At 42.8% G+C, this 19,500-nt stretch overlaps 1 protein-coding gene and 1 long non-coding RNA gene across 4 annotated transcripts in view; one reads left to right on the forward strand and one right to left on the reverse strand.

Annotated features, from left to right (window-relative positions):
- LOC138800995 (uncharacterized) overlaps nt 1-19,500 on the forward strand; it is an 89,377-nt gene that overhangs the window by 31,657 nt on the left and 38,220 nt on the right. The window lies entirely within an intron of this gene.
- The window catches only part of LOC138800991 (caspase-8-like), a 33,854-nt gene that overhangs the window by 13,538 nt on the left and 816 nt on the right, over nt 1-19,500 (reverse strand). For all 3 annotated transcript variants that reach the window (XM_069983330.1, XM_069983331.1, XM_069983332.1), the window contains exons 2-6: nt 16,714-17,048; nt 13,734-13,830; nt 4,510-4,645; nt 3,321-3,394; nt 63-84 (exon numbers count right to left, since the gene is read on the reverse strand). In XM_069983330.1, coding sequence (XP_069839431.1) covers nt 63-84; nt 3,321-3,394; nt 4,510-4,645; nt 13,734-13,830; nt 16,714-17,009 — 625 coding nt within the window. In that variant the 5' untranslated portion in view covers nt 17,010-17,048. The remainder of the gene's footprint in view (nt 1-62; nt 85-3,320; nt 3,395-4,509; nt 4,646-13,733; nt 13,831-16,713; nt 17,049-19,500) is intronic.

The following is a 19,500-nucleotide window of genomic DNA, read 5'->3' on the forward strand; positions in this document are numbered from 1 at the left end:
AGTTCTGGGCATGATACAGAGCTGACACATTCCTTTTAAGAAAAAACGTTAGCATGACTCACCTTCCGCAGAAACTTCTTTTACCTGTGACAAAAGAAAAACATAGCAGTTGTTTAGGCAAAGTACATAAATTGCCTGATTTACAGCTTCAGGCTGGGTTCACACTATGTATATTTGAGGCTGTATTTGGTCCTCATGTCAGGTCCTCATAGCAACCAAAACCAGGAGTGGATTAAAAACACAGAAAGGATCTGTTCACATATTGTTGTAATTGAGTGGATGGCTGCCATATAACGGTAAATAACTATCATTATTTCAATATAACAGCCGTTGTTTTAAAATAACAGCACATTTTAACATACAGCCTCAAATATACGTAGTGTGAACATAGCCTCAGGGTACAAACCCACTTGACGTATTTGCTGCGTGAATCAGTCTTAAAAATAAGCAGGCGAAACGCAGGTTGGCTTTATACAATTGTTCTGCGTCAAAATACGCAATTGCGTATTTTTGAAGCGTGAAGCTTTTTGTTAGCAAAGCATCAGTTGTTAACAACCTGTGCGAAAACCGCATGTAGCTTCACGCTTCAAAAATACGCAATTGCGTATTTTAACGCAGAACAATTGTATAAAGCCAACCTGCGTTTTGCCTGCTTATTTTTAAGACTGATTCACGCAGCAAATACGTCAAGTGGGTTTGTACCCTCAAAGCATCTAGAATATTAGCTGAAAGAGATCACACAGAAGTAGACAGAATAAAAAATGTGTCTTACTGCCAATGGAGGTTATAAAACAGGGAGTCTCCTAACCTCTCTATCACTTCCCTCACATATCTTAGGGATATTACATCACTTCATGAGATGGCAATACCCCCAGCTCCAGGCTGAACTGAGTAGAGAGGTTTATTAAAAACCTTGCTTACTAACACAAAATCTGACCACTGCCATAAAGATTTTGCTACCTGCATGGTAGGTCAATAATTCAAATACTGTAATAAAATACTAAAATAAAACACAAATGACAATGAAAAAAACAACAGCACTTTTAAGCACCTAAAGGCAACTTTCATACCACATGTGTTGGTGTCCATTTGCTGTTTGGATTGTACAAAAAACATATTAGCAAAAAGCCATTTTGGCTTCCGTTTGGATGGTTTCTGTCAAGGTTTTGCCTAAAAGAAATCTGTCACTAGATTTATGGTGCCTTACATGAGGGCAGCATAAACTAGTGACAGTAATGTTGAACAGATCGGTGTATCATTTATATTATTCTGTTCAGCCGTTCTCCTTATATGCAGGAGAATGTGCTTCATGCTGCGCCAATCCCTCCACCCTCCAGCTGCTGTTTGACAGTTGTCTGCCTATACACAATATATATATATATATATATATATATATATATATATATACAGTATAAATACACAACTGACAATCAGCAGCTGGTGGGTGGAGTTTGCTGGTGCTCAGGAATAAAAAGGACTACTGAGCACACACATAATGGTTAGCAGTGTGTGGTGTCCTCAGTAATTTCAGTATTCAATATCCCCAGTATTCAGGAGGATATCTCTGAATCAGTTGCACAAAACAATGTAAATAATACATCATTCTGTTCAGCTTCTCTGTCACTAGTTACCCTTAGATAGGGCTGCATAAACCTACTGACAGTCTCCTTAACCCTTTCATGACCAGGCTGATTGTAAGAAATCTGACACATGTGGGTATAATTTTCGGATAATCATCCAAATGATTCTGAGATCGTTTTTTCATGGCAGATTGTACTTTATGTTAGTTTTAAAATATTAGTCGATACATTAACAGTTTATTTTTAACTAAACTCCAAAATTAGAAATGTTCTGCTTGTGAGAAGAATATTTATGTCGAATAAACTAGTTGTAATTCAAATTTACAATATGTTGGAATAATTTGTTAAACACTCTTGTCCGGCAAGTTCACTCATGGTCCTAGAAGAGCATTATTTTACACAGCTCTCGGACATGAAGGAGAAGTAATTTCTGAGAGCTGTAATTTTTACCAAAAGGGTGTTAGGGCTTGATTTTTGCGGGATGAGTTGACAATTTTACAATGTACTACCTGTCACATTATTTCACTTTATTTTGTTATTACGGAGGCTGTAGTAAATTTTTATTTGCAGGATAAATTATGTCATATAGCCCAGCCTGTTATGGATACATCAGTACCAAATATGTACAGTATGATTTTCTTTTCTAAATACATAAATTTATAATGGGAGAGATTGGATGTGTATTTTCATTTATTTTTTACTTTTATTTACAGTAGAGGGGAAAAGAGCTGGGGAACAACAAAGTACAGCTTCCACATCAGTGTGTGCAGTGCTGTACCTCTAAGCCCTAACAGTCCTAATAACATAGATGATTGCTTCCCTAACAGTGAACAGAAGCCAGACGGAGGGAGAAGGAGGGAAGAGGTACAGGAACATGGAGGAGGGAGCAGAGGCACAGAGAAGTACATTGTTGCTTCACTGTAAGCAGAGCTCTTCTTCTAAGCTTCTGACTTGACTCAAAAACTGCAGTGGCAGTTTTCCAAACAACTGCTGTTTGTGGCGGCAGCCTAAGGTATCATTTACACGTCCAAAGTGCAGTCTGCAATTCTGGCCCTGCAGCTACAGACAGCACTACAGATGCACATCTGTAGTTATCCATGAACCTATTTATAGATGAATAGTGATCTGTGCACATGCACTTGGGGATATGTGTAAAGGTGCATGCACTGGGGGGTTAAAAATGCAGAGGACATCGGCAGCTGGAACATAGATAGCAGTAAGGCTGACGTGAAATTGTTAGACCTCTGCACTATTCCATAGAGAGAGATTCTGTGAACGCGTACTACGTCATATAAATTGTTTTAACATAGGAGTCTTTTTTTTTGATGGATTCCACAAAGGCATCTGTGACTGGCCCACAGGGGTGCCAATGGGTTTAGAGAGGGAGTACATAAACAACCAAAATCAGCACTGACTGCTACATCTATGATTAAATAGCCAGGATCAGAGTTATTTCTAATTCTGGCCACTGCAGAAGTTGTAAGTTGCAGAGAAAAGCGCTATTAATAAGCAGCTACACCTGCGTTCACACAGTTGCCTGTGCTGTCCTTGGGCAAAACTGTAATGGCCTCTTTTTTCTGCCTGTGCTTGGGTGAATCATGGTTAAGCAAAGCTGCTGTCCTCATCACTGAAATGCTGCCTGAAATGGATTCCAATAATAATATCAATAATTATAGTACAGTACATAGAACCAAACCTCTAACAATCTAATATAATACAGAGAAAACAAATATAATGTACCTCTATGGAAAGCTGTGTCTCATCAATAAACTTATCTTCCTGGGACGAGAAACGGACTACTGCATCTTGAATTTCTTTGACAAAAAAAAATATTATACATATGAATTTTAATAAACTTACATTTCTGTTCATAGCTGGACTGGCACTAATAATAATAATAATAATAATAATAATAATAATATTTATTTGTATAGCGCCAACAGATTCCGCAGCGCTTATACAGCACTATACAAAAGGTAGGGTATTAAAGGACAACTCCCAGGGGACCTGAAAAAAAAAAACCCACAGACACACACACCATACTCACCATCCCTCCGATGGCGATCGCCACTTGAATCGCCCGCCGTCCTGCGATCTCCATCACTTCCGGGTCCATGGGAGAGAAAAGGCTGCCAGTGCGCTTGCGTGGGGGAAGGGGGCCAGACCGGTTATTTAAACACATTACAAAGTTATATAACTTTGTAATGTGTGTTAAATAAGCTGTCCTTTAATAAAAGGTTTCCAAAAATAAATATAAGGGGGGTATGTATCATTAGCGCAATGTTTTTCCTGCTAGTGCACTTTTCACATTCTGCGCAAAGCACTCCAGTCCATGGAAAAAAATGTATATTGCACAATTTTTGCACTTTTTTTTTGGTTAAAAATGGCTAACAAACTAAGCCAAGGTCTAATTAGAGTACTGCTGCACAATATTTTTTACACAAAATAAAAAAAAAATGCACAAACACGACCCCTCCGAGTAAAAACTTTGAAAAAAGGCGCAGTTGGCGTAAACTGTAAAAATGTAGTGTGGAAAAACACCTTTTTTTGCCAAAATAATAGCACAAAAAGAACGATACATATGCCCCTAAGTCACTAAAAAACAGGATGTCAGCAGACACCTAGCAACCTGGAAACCAGCGGCATAGCGGGACAGGTAAATATACACTTTGTTCCCCTCAGCCCCAGCTGATTTTTGTAGTTTATGTAGTTCATTTAAAGAATAGTATTTTTAATAAATTATACAACCCCCACTGATTTATGTAGTTTATGTACTTCATGTAAAAAAATTGTATTTTTAATAAATAATACAAAATCAGAAAGGAAAAACAGATTAGAAAAAAAGAACATTTTAGCATCTGATTTAATCAGTGAAAATCTAGGTTATATGGTCCCTTTAAATAGAATTCAAGGGGATACTTGTGCCCACCTTTTTTCTTCTTGTAGTCATCTATAATCTTCCGAAGATCCTGTGAAACAAGGCTTACTACTTTCTCCAGCACATCCAATTTATCCTCAGACAATTGGTCATTTTTTTCTAGATAACACAAAATATCAAGGAATTTCTGCAAAGAGATAAAGAAAAAATTATGGAATAAAAAGCAAAGAAAAAATTACCCAATATTAGAATACATAGAGAATATAGAGAAAGCTGAGATACTGAATGGGTTCTTTAGCTCTGTATATACAAAAGAAGAGGATGGAGGGAGGTGGGTGTGGTCGGTACTGTGGTAGGCAGGGCCAGTGCTGAGGTAGGTGGTGCTAGTGCTGATAACACATGTAATGTACTGAACTGGCTTACTGTAGAAATGGTCCAAAATAAATTAAATAAACTAAATGTAAGCAAAGCTCCAGGACCTTATGGATTATACCCCAGTTCTTTGGAATCTCAGTTCTGAAATTTCTTTACCCTTGTAGAAAATGTTCAGTAATTCTTTGGTGACTGGTATTGTGCCGAAGGACTGACGTAAGGCCAATGTAGTGCCAATATTCAAAAAGGGCTCTAGGATTTCCCCAGGTAACTACAGACCTGTAAGCTTAATGTCCATTGTGGGGGAAGTATTTGAGGGGCTTATAAGGGACTACATCCAGGAATATGTAGTGGGTAATAGTATTATAAGTGATAACCAGAATGGTTTTACTAAGGACAGAAGCTGTCAAACCAACCTAATATGTTTCTATGAAGAGGAGAGTGGAAGCCTGGATGGGGGGGGGGGGGGGCAGCTGCGGATATAGTGTATCTGGATTTTGCAAAAGCGATTGACACAGTTCTTCATGGGCGTCTGATGGGTAAATTAAGGTCTATGGGTTTTGAAAGTTTAGTCTGTAACTAGATTGAAAACTGGCTTAATACACGTACCCAGAGAGTGGTGGTCAATGATTCCTACTCTGAATGGTCCCCGGTAATAAGTGGTGTACCCCAAGGGTCAGTACTGGGCCCTCTTCTGTTTAACTTGTTTATTAACCCTTTGAGGACCAGGACCAAAATGACCCAGTGGACCGCGCAAATTTTGATCTTAGTGTTTTCGTTTTTCCCTCCCCCCCTTCTAAGAGCTCTAGCACTTTCAGTTTTCTATCTACAGGCTGTGTAAGTGCTTGTTTTTTACAGGAATAGTTATACTTTGTAATGGTGTCATTCATTTTACCATAACATGTATGATGGAATCCTAAATATATTATTTATGAAGATATAAATAGGTGAAATCGTAAAAAAGAATGCAATATGGTAACGTTTGGGGGGTTCCTGTGTCTACGGAATGCACTATATGGTAAAAGCGGCATGATACCATTATTCTATAGGTCAGTCTGAACACAACCATATGCAGGTTACACAGATTCTCTAATGTTATATATATTTTTTTTTAATAAAATCCTTTTTTTTGGCAATTAATTATTAATAAAATGGGCCTATTGTGACGCCTATAACTGTTTTATTTTTTCACCTATGGGGCTGTATGTGGTGTAATTTTTTCCGCCATGATCTCTGGTTTTTATTAATACCATATTTGTGAAGATCGGACTTTTTGATCACTTTTTATTATTTTTTTTTTTATATATATAATGTAACATTAAATCGATAATCCGCGCAATTGTTTTCCCTCTTTTCGTGTACGCCGTTCACCATTCGCAATGACGCTTGTTATATTTTAATAGATTGGACAATTACGCACGCTAGGGTATATTATATGTTTATTTATTTTTTTATTTTTATATGTTTTATTTATATAATGGGATGGGGGGGGTGATTTAAGCTTTTATTGGGGGAGGGGCTTTGGGGTAGTGTAATAGTGTTTTTAACTTTTTTTTTTTTTTTTACACATTTGAAGTCCCTTTGGGGGATTTTTACATACACTAGTGTGATTTCTACACTGAACATTGCTATGCCATAGGCATAGCATTAATAAGTGTTATCAGCGATCTGCTCATTGAGCCTGCCTGTGCAGGCTCAGTGAAGCAGATCGCCAATCGGACCGCACAGAGGCAGGTGAGAGACTGCGGGGGTCCCGATCGATAAGTGACAGGGGACTCCCCCTGTCACTTACACTTAAAGGAGAAGTCCGCCCCAAATTTTTATTAAAGTATTGTACTGCCCCCCAAAAGTTATACAAATCACCAATATACACTTGTTACAGGAAATGCTTCTAAAGTGCTTTTTTCCCTGCACTTACTACTGCATCAAGGCTTCACTTCCTGGATAAAATGGTGATGTCACGACCCGACTCACAGAGCTGTGTGGGCTGTTGCTGCTGGAGAGGATGATGGCAGAGGGATGCACAGTGTCCCTCCAGTGTCCTGTGTCCCTTAGTGTCCCTCTGCCATCATCCTCTCCAGCAGCAACAGCCCGCACAGCTCTGTGAGTCGGGTCGTGACATCACCATTTTATCCAGGAAGTGAAGCCTTGATGCAGTAGTAAGTGCAAGTAAAAAAAGGACTTTAGAAGCATTTCCCGTAATAAGTGTATATTGGAGATTTGTATAACTTTTGGGGGGCAATACAATACTTTAATAAAATTTTTTGCTGGAGTTGTCCTTTAAACGCGATCGCGGCGTTTAAGGAGTTAATGACACGCTGCAGCGCGATCGCTGCAGCGTGTCATGAACGGTGAGGTGCCGGCTGCTGATTGCAGCCGGCCCCCACCTGCTATGAAGCGCGCTCCGGAGCGTGCTTCATACCGGGAGAAACACCCAGGACGTACAGTTACGTCCATGGTCGTCTGGTGACAGACTTCCATGACGTAACAGTACGTCCTGGGTCGTCTAGGGGTTAAAGGGGTACTCAAGCAGGGGGGGGGGGCACTTTTTTGCTGGGACCAGGGAGGAGGTGGCCGAGGGAAAAGACTTCCACTCACCTCCCCGATTCCAGCGGCGGGTCCCACATTGCGGCGCTCCGGTGCCCGGTTCCCGGCCGCTTCCGGGTGTCTGGCGCGGGCCCGAGACGATATCCCGCCTCCTTCACTGAGTTGCTGAGCGGACCTGAGACGTCACGTCTTGGGCCCGGGTCAGACACTCGGAAGCGGCCGGGATCCGGGCACCAGAGCGCCGCGATGCGGGGAGGTGAGTGGACGTCTTTTCCCTCGGCCACCTCCTCCCCGGTCCCAGCAAAAAAGTGCCCCCCCGCTGGAGTGCCCCTTTAATGATATCGAGGATGGAATTAACAGCAATGTTTCTATATTTGCAGATGACACCAAGCTTTGTAGTACAGTACAGTCTATGGAGGATGTGCAGATGTTACAGGATGACTTAGACACACTTTGGGCGTCCACTTGGCAAATGAGGTTCAATGCGGATAAATGTTAAGTTATGCACCTGGGTACTAATAACCCACATGCATCTTATGTCCTAGGGGGAGTTACTCTGGGAGAGTCGCTGATGGAGAAGGATCTGGGTTAGGGCTGGGCGATATTGGCCAAAATCAATATCGCGGTTTATCGCACATGTAGCTGCGGTAACGATAATTGAACAAAAAATATGATACACCCCTTTGTAAGCACCCCCCCCCTTTTTGCAAGCCACACCCACTTGCCCGTGCCAAACTGGGGATATCTTGTTTCAAAAAAGTAGAGTTATACAGCTACGTACACACAGGAGGGGATAGGTCTCTATATATACACTATGGACAGACAGGAGGAAGGGGGACGGGTCCCTATATATATATATATATATATATATATATATATACACACACACACTGTGTACAGACAGGAGGAAGGGGGACGGGTCCCTATATATATATACACTATGTACAGACAGGAGGAAGGGGGACGGGTCCCTATACATATATATATATATATATATATATATACACACACACTATGTACACACAGGAGGAAGGGGGACGGGTCCCTATATATACACTATTTACAGACAGGAGAAAGGGGGACATGTCCCTATATATACACTATGTACAGACAGGAGGAAGGGGGACGGGTCCCTATATATACACTATGTACAGACAGGAGGAAGGTGGACGGGTCCCTATATATACACTATGTACAGACAGGAGGAAGGGGGACATGTCCCTATATATACACTATGTACAGACAGGAGGAAGGGGGACGGGTCCCTATATATACACTATGTAAAGACAGGAGGAAGAGGGACGGGTCCCTATATATACACTATGTACACACAGGAGGAAGGGGGACGGGTCCCTATATATACACTATGTACACACAGGAGGAAGGGGGACGGGTCCCTTTATATACACTATGTACACACAGGAGGAAGGGGGACGGGTCCCTATATATACACTATGTACACACAGGAGGAAGGGGGACGGGTCCCTGTATATACACTATGTACACACAGGAGGAAGGGGGACGGGTCCCTATATATACACTATGTACACACAGGAGTGTGTGCATATAGCGTATAAATAGAGACCTGTCCCCTCCTGTGTGACAGCTCTGCTATGCCAGGCACAGCCAGAGCTACATGTGGTGTGCAGGAACTGAGACAGCTCTGCTATGCCAGGAAGCCGCTTTCTCCTTTACGACCAACAAAACACAGTAATCACTGAACTCAAGGAGAACAGTGAAAAAAACTCCAATAAAGTACTCAATCAAGAGTCTCCACTGATACCCCCAAAAATTTAAATATGCAAAGCAAGAGTCCGTGGAGTCTCGGTTGCAAGTCTCAAAACACGGGATAGCCAGATATCTGTAGCCTGTTGCCACGGGGTGCCTCCATGATGGGGAGAGCACCACACCACTCTGATAAATAGCCCCTTAAGTCCCACTCGGTTGCGAGTATTGGAACACAAACAGGGAAATACCAGGGTGGCCCCTTTTTGTCAATGTCTAACTCAAGGTACAAGTATTGCGATCATGACAAGGGCTTGTCAAGTCAGGCCTCCATCCACAGACAGCCGTTTCGGGGTATTTGCCCCTCGTCAGTGTGGAGTAGGATTGTGGCTAGTTGGAGCAATAACAAATCGACCAACAAAACACAGTAATCACTGAACTCAAGGAGAACAGTGAAAAAAACTCCAATGAAGTAGTCATCAAATCAAGAGTCTCCACTGATGCCCCCAAAAATTTAAAAATGCAAAGCAAGAGTCCGTGAAGTCTCGGTTGCGAGTCTCAAAACACGGGATAGCCAGATATCTCTAGCCTGTTGCCACGGGGTGCCTCCATGATGGGGAGAGCACCACACCACTCTGATAAATAGCCCCTTAAGTCCCACTCGGTTGCGAGTATTGGAACACAAACAGGGAAATACCAGGGTGGCCCCTTTTTGTCAATGTCTAACTCAAGGTACAAGTATTGCGATCATGAGAGAGCACCACACCACCCTGATAGCCCCTTGAGTTCAGTGATTACTGTGTTTTGTTGGTTGATTTGTTATTGCCCCAGCTAGCCAGAATCCTACTCCACACTGACGAGGGGCAAATACCCCGAAACGGCTGTCTGTGGATGGAGGCCTGCCTTGACAAGCCCTTGTCATGATTGCAATACTCGTACCTTGAGTTAGACATTGACAAAAATGGGCCACCCTGGTATTTCCCTGTTTGTGTTCCAATACTCGCAACCGAGTGGGACTTAAGGGGCTATTTATCAGGGTGGTGTGGTGCTCTCCCCATCATGGAGGCACCCCGTGGAACAGGCTAGAGATATCTGGCTATCCCGTGTTTTGAGACTCGCAACCGAGACTCCACGGACTCTTGCTTTGCGCTTTATCCTTTAGCCTCAGGTGTCAGTGATAAGATGCAGAGCACTGCAGTGAAGCTAAACAAGAAAGCGGCTCCTCGTGCAGTAATCTGCCGCTACACAGACACTTTCACATCGTGATCGTTATCTGGCTGGGGACCTCTTGGAGACTGGTGCCGGCTGTGAGTTACAAGGGAGGGGAGGGCTGTGTGGACGGCAGGACAGTAGTAGGTTACCTCCTTAAGGCTGCTGGCTGTTACATGCGGGGGGGGGGGGGGATAGTTGTGGCAGTGCACAGTGACTGGAGCCTCGGAACTGCTCTGGCTCCAGGTCACTGCTCTGCGCGGCAATTGCCCTTTGACAGGATGGGTCCCAGCAGAGACAGGAGGGGGAGGGGGTAGAAAAGTCACGGTGCAGCAGCAGCAGCAGTCCGGTCCTCAGCCTGCAGACGTCTGCCCTGTGCTTCCCGGGCAGAGAAATCCAGGCAGGGACTGCAGGACACTCCGAGGCTGCACTCGCCTGCGAGGCTCAACAGGCTCATTGTCTGCATTTTGGGGCGGAAGGGAGATAATCCGAAAACCCGGACTGTAGTCTCGGAGCTTAGTGATCCCCTCCTGTCTTGGGCCTGAGATAAGACTCCCCTCATCCGATCTGCTGCACGTCCTGTCTGGCTCTTACACGCTGTCCCTACACATACAAAATCAGTGAAATACCGCAGATACCGTCCCGGCAAAGTTGAGGTCGGTTAACCGACGCCAGAGACGGTATCGGTATTTTCACGGTATACCGCCCAGCCCTAATCTGGGTGTACTTGTAGATAATAGACTACAGAACAGCACAAAATGTCAGTCAGCTGCTTCTAAGGCCAGCAGGATATTGTCATGCATTATAACAGGCATGGACTCTCGGGACAGGGATATAATATTACCGCTTTATAAAGCTTTGGTGCAGCCTCATCTGGAGTATGCTGTCTAGTTTTGAAGCCCGATTCATAAAAAGGACGTTCTAGAGCTGGAGAGGGTACAAAGACGGACAACTAAACTAATAAGGGGAATGGAGCATCTTAGTTATGAGGAGAAATTAAAAGAATTACATTTGTTCAGTCTTCACAAGAGATGTTTAAGGGGAGATATGATTAATCTTCTTTAACTATATAAATGGCCCCTACAGGAAATATGGGGAAAAGATGTTGCAAGTAAAACCCCCTCAAAAGACAAGAAGACACTGCCTTGCCTGGAGAAAAAAGATTAGTCTTTGGAGGCGACAAGCCTTCTTTACCATGAGAACAGTGAATTTGTGGAACAGTCTACCACTGTCCGTCAAGTAAACTGATCGGGACCCCTGCAGGACCGGACAGATTTATACAGTCATTTATCCATGTTACCTATTTTTGGACAACAATTTCAAATGCTGGCTGTAAGTAGCTTAAAGTGTACATGTTGTTATAACTTTCAAAATTTAAAACAACAGTAGATGTGATATAAAGCAAGTTTGCAATTTACATTCATTTTTTTTTATTAATTATCATGAAGAACACGGCACTTCCTGTTTTCTGACTCTTTTTTTTCTCAAAGAATCAGAAAACAGGAAGTCCTGTGTATCCCAGGCCATCTAAGCACTCACAGAAAATCTGCCTTCAGGAGACTGGACCAGGATTTCTGGTAAGTTCAGCTTTGTTTTACAGCATGATAACCAAAACAAAATAATGGATGTATATTGCTAACTTGCTTTATTTCACACCTACTGTTGATGAGCATTCACATCTACTGTTGAGCTGAGCAAATTTATATACAGGTGTATAGAAGCTCCAGAATTATAGGAGACAACAATCAACCGACATGCACAATGTCGGCTGATCGTTGTCTTTCAACATGTTGAAACGTCAACGATCAGGATAGCAGCAATATGCTGCAGTCGCTCCATGCAATAGGAGCAGCGGCAGCAGACCACCACTATCTTCTATGGGCTGCCCAGACAATCTACAATCACCTGGCAGCCCTCTGCAGCTCCCTGCGCCCCCCCCCCCCCCTTCTCTGCTCTTACCCAATTGCTGCAGGCGCGTGTAATAGCACAGGTAGCGAGCGGAGAACGAGGAGCAAGTGATCGCTGACCTGACAGGTCTGCGCTCGTTTGCTTCTCTGAATTGCCCTGTGTAATAGGGGCTTAAGTAGTTAAGTGGGTGGTCTTAATAATTACTGACAGTTATCTGTGTCTAAGTATAAGCAGAGAGATCTGTCAATCACTGAGTAGCATGGTCAAGAGAGAAAAATTAATACTCCAATTGGACAAATTTTCAGACAATCCACATGAAAGATGAAACAATGGGTGTTTATTTTGTAAAAATCAATAAAATGCACAAATGACGCGTTTTGGAAGTCAGGCTCCTTTCCTCAGATACAGTGCAACTTTAACTGAGGAAGGGAGCTAGACTCCTGAAACGCATCATTTGAGCATTTCATTGGATTTTTTTTTTTTACAAAATAGACATCCATTGTTTCATTTTCCACTCTCAGAATGAAACTTATGTAAGCAGATTTGCTATTTATGACACTTTTGTAGTCTGTGATAGCCTAAAGGCCCTACTACACGAAACGATTATCGGCCGTATTAGGCCAATATCGGACGATAATCGCCCCGTTTAATAGAAGGCATAAACAATGTCGGCTGATCGTCGGCAACAGACCGCCGCTATCCTCTATGGGCTGCCCAGGAAATCTAGCGACCACCTAGGCAGCCCCCCGCGGCCCCTCCTGCACTTACCTGCTTGCTGCTGGCGCGTGTAATAGTGGCGGCAGTGAGTGGGGAACGAGGAGCTCGTTTGCTCCTCACAGTCGCCCCAGGGCTTAAACTGTTACCCTAAGAACTAGATATGACTATAAATATGACTAAAAAAAGAATATAATTTAAAAGAGAAGTCCGGCGAAAATATTTATTAAAGTATTGTATTTCCCCCCAAAAGTTATACAAATTACCATTATACACTTATTACGGGAAATACACATAAAGTGCTTTTTTCACTGCACTTACTACTGCATCAAGGCTTTACTTCCAGGATAAAATGGTGATGTCACGACCTTACTCCCAGAGATGTGCGGGCTGTGGCTGCTGGAGAGGATGATGGCAGGGGGATACTGAGGGACACAGGGCACTGGAGAGACACTGGGCATTCCTCTGCCATCATCCTCTCTAGCAGCCACAGCCCACACAGCTCTGGAAGTTGGGTCGTGACATCACCATTTTATCCAGGAAGTGAAGCCTTGATGCAGTAGTAAGTGCAGAGAAAAAGCACTTTATAAGCATTTTCTGTAATAAGTGTATATTGGTGATTTGTATAACTTTTGGGGGACAATACAATACTTTAATAAAAAAATTTGCCGGACTTCTCCTTTAACAAATTGGCAGACAAGATTGGGTCAAGAATTTAACTGTTTAGATTAAATGAAAGGACACAGCAGAATGCTCTATAACACAGGGCTAAATAAGCTCTTATAAGATCACCACCCCACCTTGTTTTCTTCATGCTTCTTTGGAATTTCTAGAAGGAATATTATACTCCTTAGGTCATCAGATGTAATGTCTTCATAAAGCTGAAAAAGCATTTGCCTGTATTGGTAAAACCAAGGACACATTGTTAACCAAATTTACTATACAGTAAATAAATAGCAAGATAATGATATGACAGGATCACTGCCATGGGAATTAAATGGAATAATTAAGATTTATTCAAGGCCTGTCCAAATTTGAATGATATGTGTAATGTTAAGCAGAAGGGATCCTGTTATATTGGAAATGTCCTATCTGAAGTCATTGGGGGAGATTTATCAAAGGGTGTAAAATGTAGACTGGCGCAAACTGCCCACAGCAACCAATCAGCTCAGCTTCCAGCTCTGGTGAAAGGAAAGAGCAGCTGTGATTGGTTGCTGTGGCCAGTTTGCACCAGTCTAAATTTTACACCCTTTGATAAATCTCCCCCATTATGTTATAGATCAGGAGGAGTTCATCAAACTGAACTGGAGTAGTCATGTGTGTGGTGATTGACAGCTATTGGGCAGTGACCAATAGCTGCTCAATATTACAGATGTTGTGGCCACATCTGGCAGCTATTGAACATTGCGTGCAGGTTCTTTTGTCCGCATGCAGTTCCCACAGTGCCCGCAACATGCTCCCGCCCCCCTCTCATTTGCAGAATTAACTTGCACAGACGGGCAGAGGGAAGAAGTAGAGCTCCGGAAAGCAGAAAAAGTAGATCCTTTCCTCCTCTCCGAATATCACCTTTAAAAGGATTATCCAGAATTAGAAAAACATGTCTGTCCTTAGGCTCTGTGGTGGGCACCATTCAATTCAATAAAACAGAGCTACAATATCACATACTAACTGAGGACAAGAGTGGCGCTTTTCCAGAAAAAAGCAGCTATGTTATTCTAATCTTGGATAACCCTTTAAAATAAAATAAGCTGTTAATATAGGGGGGGATTCTATCATCTATTTATGGCATCTACTTTCTTGCATAAAAAGTTGCAGACGTAAAAAATATGTGACTTTTTGGCTAATTTAAGCTGCACCCACCCCTTTGGAAAGAGTAAAAGAGGGTATGGACACAGAAGCCCACCAAATTCACATTACATACTTGTATGTAAAAGCCTTCAGCACTGGACTGCAGGGCAGCTTCAGTGCACATTAGACATCAATTAAAGATGGCTCAGTCCTAGTACCTAGGAAATAAATGCACTTGCAAATGGTGACTATGGGCCAGTTCACATGGAGTATAATCGGTGGAATTCCACAGCGAGAATTCCACCAGCCTCCGTGTCATACAGGCTATCTATGGGAGGGCTCATGCGCCTCCTCTCTCCGCTCAGAAGAATTGAAATGTCAATTCTTCAGAGTGGAGAGGCGCAGAGAGAAGAGGCGCGCAAGCCCTCCTATAGACAGCCTCTATGACACGGAGGCTGGTGGGATTCCAACCACTTTACTCCGTGTGAACTAGCCCTAAAACTAGCCCTGAAATAAATTCTGTACAAAAAATGTTAGTCTCTATTAGGGATGCACGATGTACCTAAAAATCGATACTACTATCGATTTTCGGGGCAAAAAAAACCTTCAATACCAGGATTTCCTGGTATCGATACTTTATGTTAAACTACAAAATAGCGTAGTTTAACATATAGTGCCGAGAACATGACAGGCGGCTACCTGAGAGCCTGTCATGTTCTCTCTGTGCCACGCCTGCGGACACAGACCCGGGACCGTGTGCGCTCACTCGGGCAAAGATCTTCCACCTACCATGCAGCTGCCGCCGGCAAATTTTACGTCGCCCCTCCTGCCTCTGACATCGCCAGCCCCAGGACACGTGTGTGTCACTGCGGGGTTGGCAGCTGCGGGTCCTATGGGCTAAGATGAGGACCTTCCCCCACTCCACAGGCACCGAGCATGAGACACAGCTGGGCCGGTGAGTGTCTGACAAGGGCAGAGGGGCAGCACAGGGTCGGCGGCAGGAGAGGGAGGAGAGCGGCTAAGAGCTGCACGGTCCGGGAGAGGAGAACGCAGGAGAAGACTGGAGGTGGGGGAGGCGAGGAGGAGATCTGACAGGAGGTGAGTGGCTGTGAGGGCAGGGCGGCAGGCAGGACCGTCAGGATCGTCAGGACACTCCCGGGGCCTGCATCAGCAATGTGGGGGGTGAACAAAAGGTCGGCCTGGCTGCGACTGAGAAGGGAAGGGGGGCGGTAGCCTGCACATTACTCTGCCGCCCGAATCCAGCTGGAATAGTGCAACTACAACCCCCATCATCCCCCCTGATAGCTGAAGTGCATTACATGACTACAGTTCCCATCATCCCCCTGATAGCTGAAGTGTATTACATGACTATAGTTCCCATCATCCCCCCTGATAGCTGAAGTGTATTACATGACTACAGTTCCCATCACCCCCCCTGATAGCCGAAGTGTATTACATGACTACAGCTCCCATCATCCCCCTGATAGCTGAAATGTTATTGTGCATATTATAAGATTCACACCTTTCTGATGATGCACGGTAAATAGTGCAAGCGGAGAAACCACCAAATTCAGTAACACATAAAAACGTGGTACTAAATAAAACTACAGATTGCCCCATAGCCATGTTAAGAATCAGAATAGGGCTATTTTTTTAAGAACATTTATTTTAAATAATGGAAACTTTATTTATAAAGTAATATGGTTCATACAGACCTGACAGTCGGGGGGGATCTCTATTGTGTTTTTTTTTTTTCAATATAATTTATTAAGTATCGAATTGGTATCGAGCATTGAAAAAAAAAGTTGGTATTGGTATCGAACTCAAAATTCTGGTATTGTGACATCACTTCATAAAGAGCACATTGACTGCATCCATCAAGATGCGTGTATCTATCTGTATGCGTGAGCATGACCATACTCATAAAACTCTTACCATCATGAAATACTATGTATCCCTCTAGACAATATATTCAAAATAAGAGTACATTACCTATATAAAGACACAGTCCTCTTCCTTTTTAAGGCCTCTTGCACATTCCATTTGTTGGTACCCAGGCTTTTTAGCAAACTGTGCTGGCCTATGATATAAAGCAGTTCAGCAAGAAGGTCATACTTGTTTTCTTCGAGTAGACTCTGCTTCTGGAGCTCTTTAAAAAGATCCAGACTTGATTTGACCATCATCAATTTCTTGTTTGTAATCAAATCTGTGCAAAGGAATTTCAAAGAATCCAAATCCTCTTGGGTAAGTTGAGAATCAATCTCAAACAGTGTTCTGGTAAAATCCATTGGCCCAAATGTAGAGGGCACTTAATGTGCCTACCCGTCCTAAAACCGAATAAAAAAAAACATATATATAAACCAAAGACATTTTATTTTATACTCTGCTTTGATTGGTTATGTTATGGAGTCTCTCATTACCCATCCATCATCATGTATACGTACATATAAGAGGCTTTGTAAAGGAGTGCAATTTGCAAAATCAGCATTTATTTCTAGGTCTAACAGGACACTAAGGCTGTATACAGACATTATGCTTACCAGCCTTTATTTTATAATATAGATTAATGATTAGAACCAAACTGATGTAAACATGTGGGTGAGTTCACACATAGTATTTCCATCAGTCTTTTGGTCAGTGTTTATTCAACCAAAACCAGGAGTGGGTTGAAAACACAGAAGCTGTGCAAATCTTTCCATTGTAATTTTCTCTGTCGGTTCCACTCCTGTTTTTGGTTGAAAAAAGACTGATGGAGCTGCGTCATAGAGGTGCAAGGTTCCCCCCACTGGCCGGCCCGCCTCCAGTGCTTCAGCCCTGGCCCGGTACCCGTGGATAGAACTGTGCCGTACACAGAAACCGAGCCGCGGCTCAAAAAACGAACCGCGGCACCGGCTTCCCCGTGACGGCGCCATTCTATCCGTGGGTCATATTAAAGAGGATCTACCTGATGGTACATACTTTTTAAAGCGCACACCACTCAATGAAATGTAAAAGATCTATTTTTATTTTAATAACAAAAAACACCAGAACAAACACCACATAGGTGTATGGTAACCTAAGTGAAAGGATATGGTAATCCTCCACTTCACCAGGATATTAAACAATTGTTTTACTCCACATGATCCAATATAAAAGTATACCTGATTACATTATGCAAACACAAAAAGGTTAGCGCTAGATGTAATAACAATCTACCTCAAAACAATAAGTACAATAATACAGCAGACAATTACATACACCCTAGTTAAAACAAATAGTCATGGTCAGTGAGCAAACACTTTTACATATAAAGTGCTAGTAGTGCTAATACTATGGCGCATGCAACAAAGTGCCTTATGTATTACTTGTGCTGAAAACACATTATGCATTTATTTACAGGTGATTGTATAATATTTATGGTGCAGAGGTAGATTATAATACTGTATAAATATTAAGATCTCTATATATGTATCAGGCTTTTATACTGGCATATACAACATTATTGCGCATGCGCATATGGCTAAATATTACCTGCACTTATGAATATGCTACGTATTTATCTCTGATAACTATCTAATATCGGTAGAACATAAATTGACTATTGTATGCGTCTTGTAAATATATACTCACAAACAAGCCCATTACGCAGGCGTAAGATGTGGAGATGTGTATGTACTTTCGATCACATGACCATGTGAATGTGACCATTGGAACGCATGATGGTCCGCATATTCTTCTGATCATGTGAGATCTATATATTCCCGATTATGTGTTATGCACCTCGGTTTTCAGATGGTGTATTATAGGGATATAGGATATGTTTTTGTGTGCGAGTATGTATTCTCATTGAAAATGACCAGCAAGGGATCCGCAGTGGATTTCACTGTAAAATCCAGTGCGGATCCAGTGTGTGTGTTTGTACCCTAAGGGTACAAACACACACGGCATATACGCCGCGTATTTACTGCTGCGATACGCAGACATAAACAATGTAGCATGAGTAAAGTGAAGGTAGCTTTCTAATGCAAATTACAACAGAATTCTGACACATTTGCTTTGCAATATTATGCAATACTACATTGTCAAGCACTGTACATTTAGGCCTTCCCATAGACAGTGAAAGGAGCGGCACTGCACATCCATGACTCTATTCCTTCAGTAGATTCAGGACCCCCCACTCTTCAAATAATTTGGACGGTGGTCTGACCCCCACCCCCAGACGTACACTCATCTCCTACCTATGGATAGGGAATAAGTATAAAGGTTCTTTTACATGACCTGATATTAGGCCATCTATGTGCACTTGGCCCACATGAACCATCACTGTGTCGTTCATACAGCCATTTAAATGTTTTCTTATTAGCCACACGTCCTGTGAGATTGAGATGTGCGGCCAATGCAGAGGATCTTACCAGCCACACAAAAGATTAAAGTGTAACTACCATTTTTTAAAAACTTCTGACATGTCATAGCGACATGTCAGAAGAGCGTATCAGTCGGGGTCCAGCTGCTGAGAACCCTGCCGATCGCTAAAATAAAGGGGCAGGTGCGTGCTCTGCCCCTTCATCTCTGCTACAGGGAGTGGAATTCCAAAGACTGCTATTAGCCCCATCATGTTAGCGATCAGCAGGGTTCTCAGCAGCCGGTCCCTGACCGATGTCACTATGACATGTCAGAAGTTTTTAAAAATAGTAGTTACACTTTAAATCAGCCAATGGATAATCACTGGTCCTTTCACACGGGGTGATTATCGGGTAAATGAGTGCTCCTAGGAACGTTTGTTAGCAATAATCGTTAGCT

This window comes from Dendropsophus ebraccatus, chromosome 9 (genome assembly GCF_027789765.1).
Source record: "Dendropsophus ebraccatus isolate aDenEbr1 chromosome 9, aDenEbr1.pat, whole genome shotgun sequence".
NCBI lineage: Eukaryota > Metazoa > Chordata > Amphibia > Anura > Hylidae > Dendropsophus > Dendropsophus ebraccatus.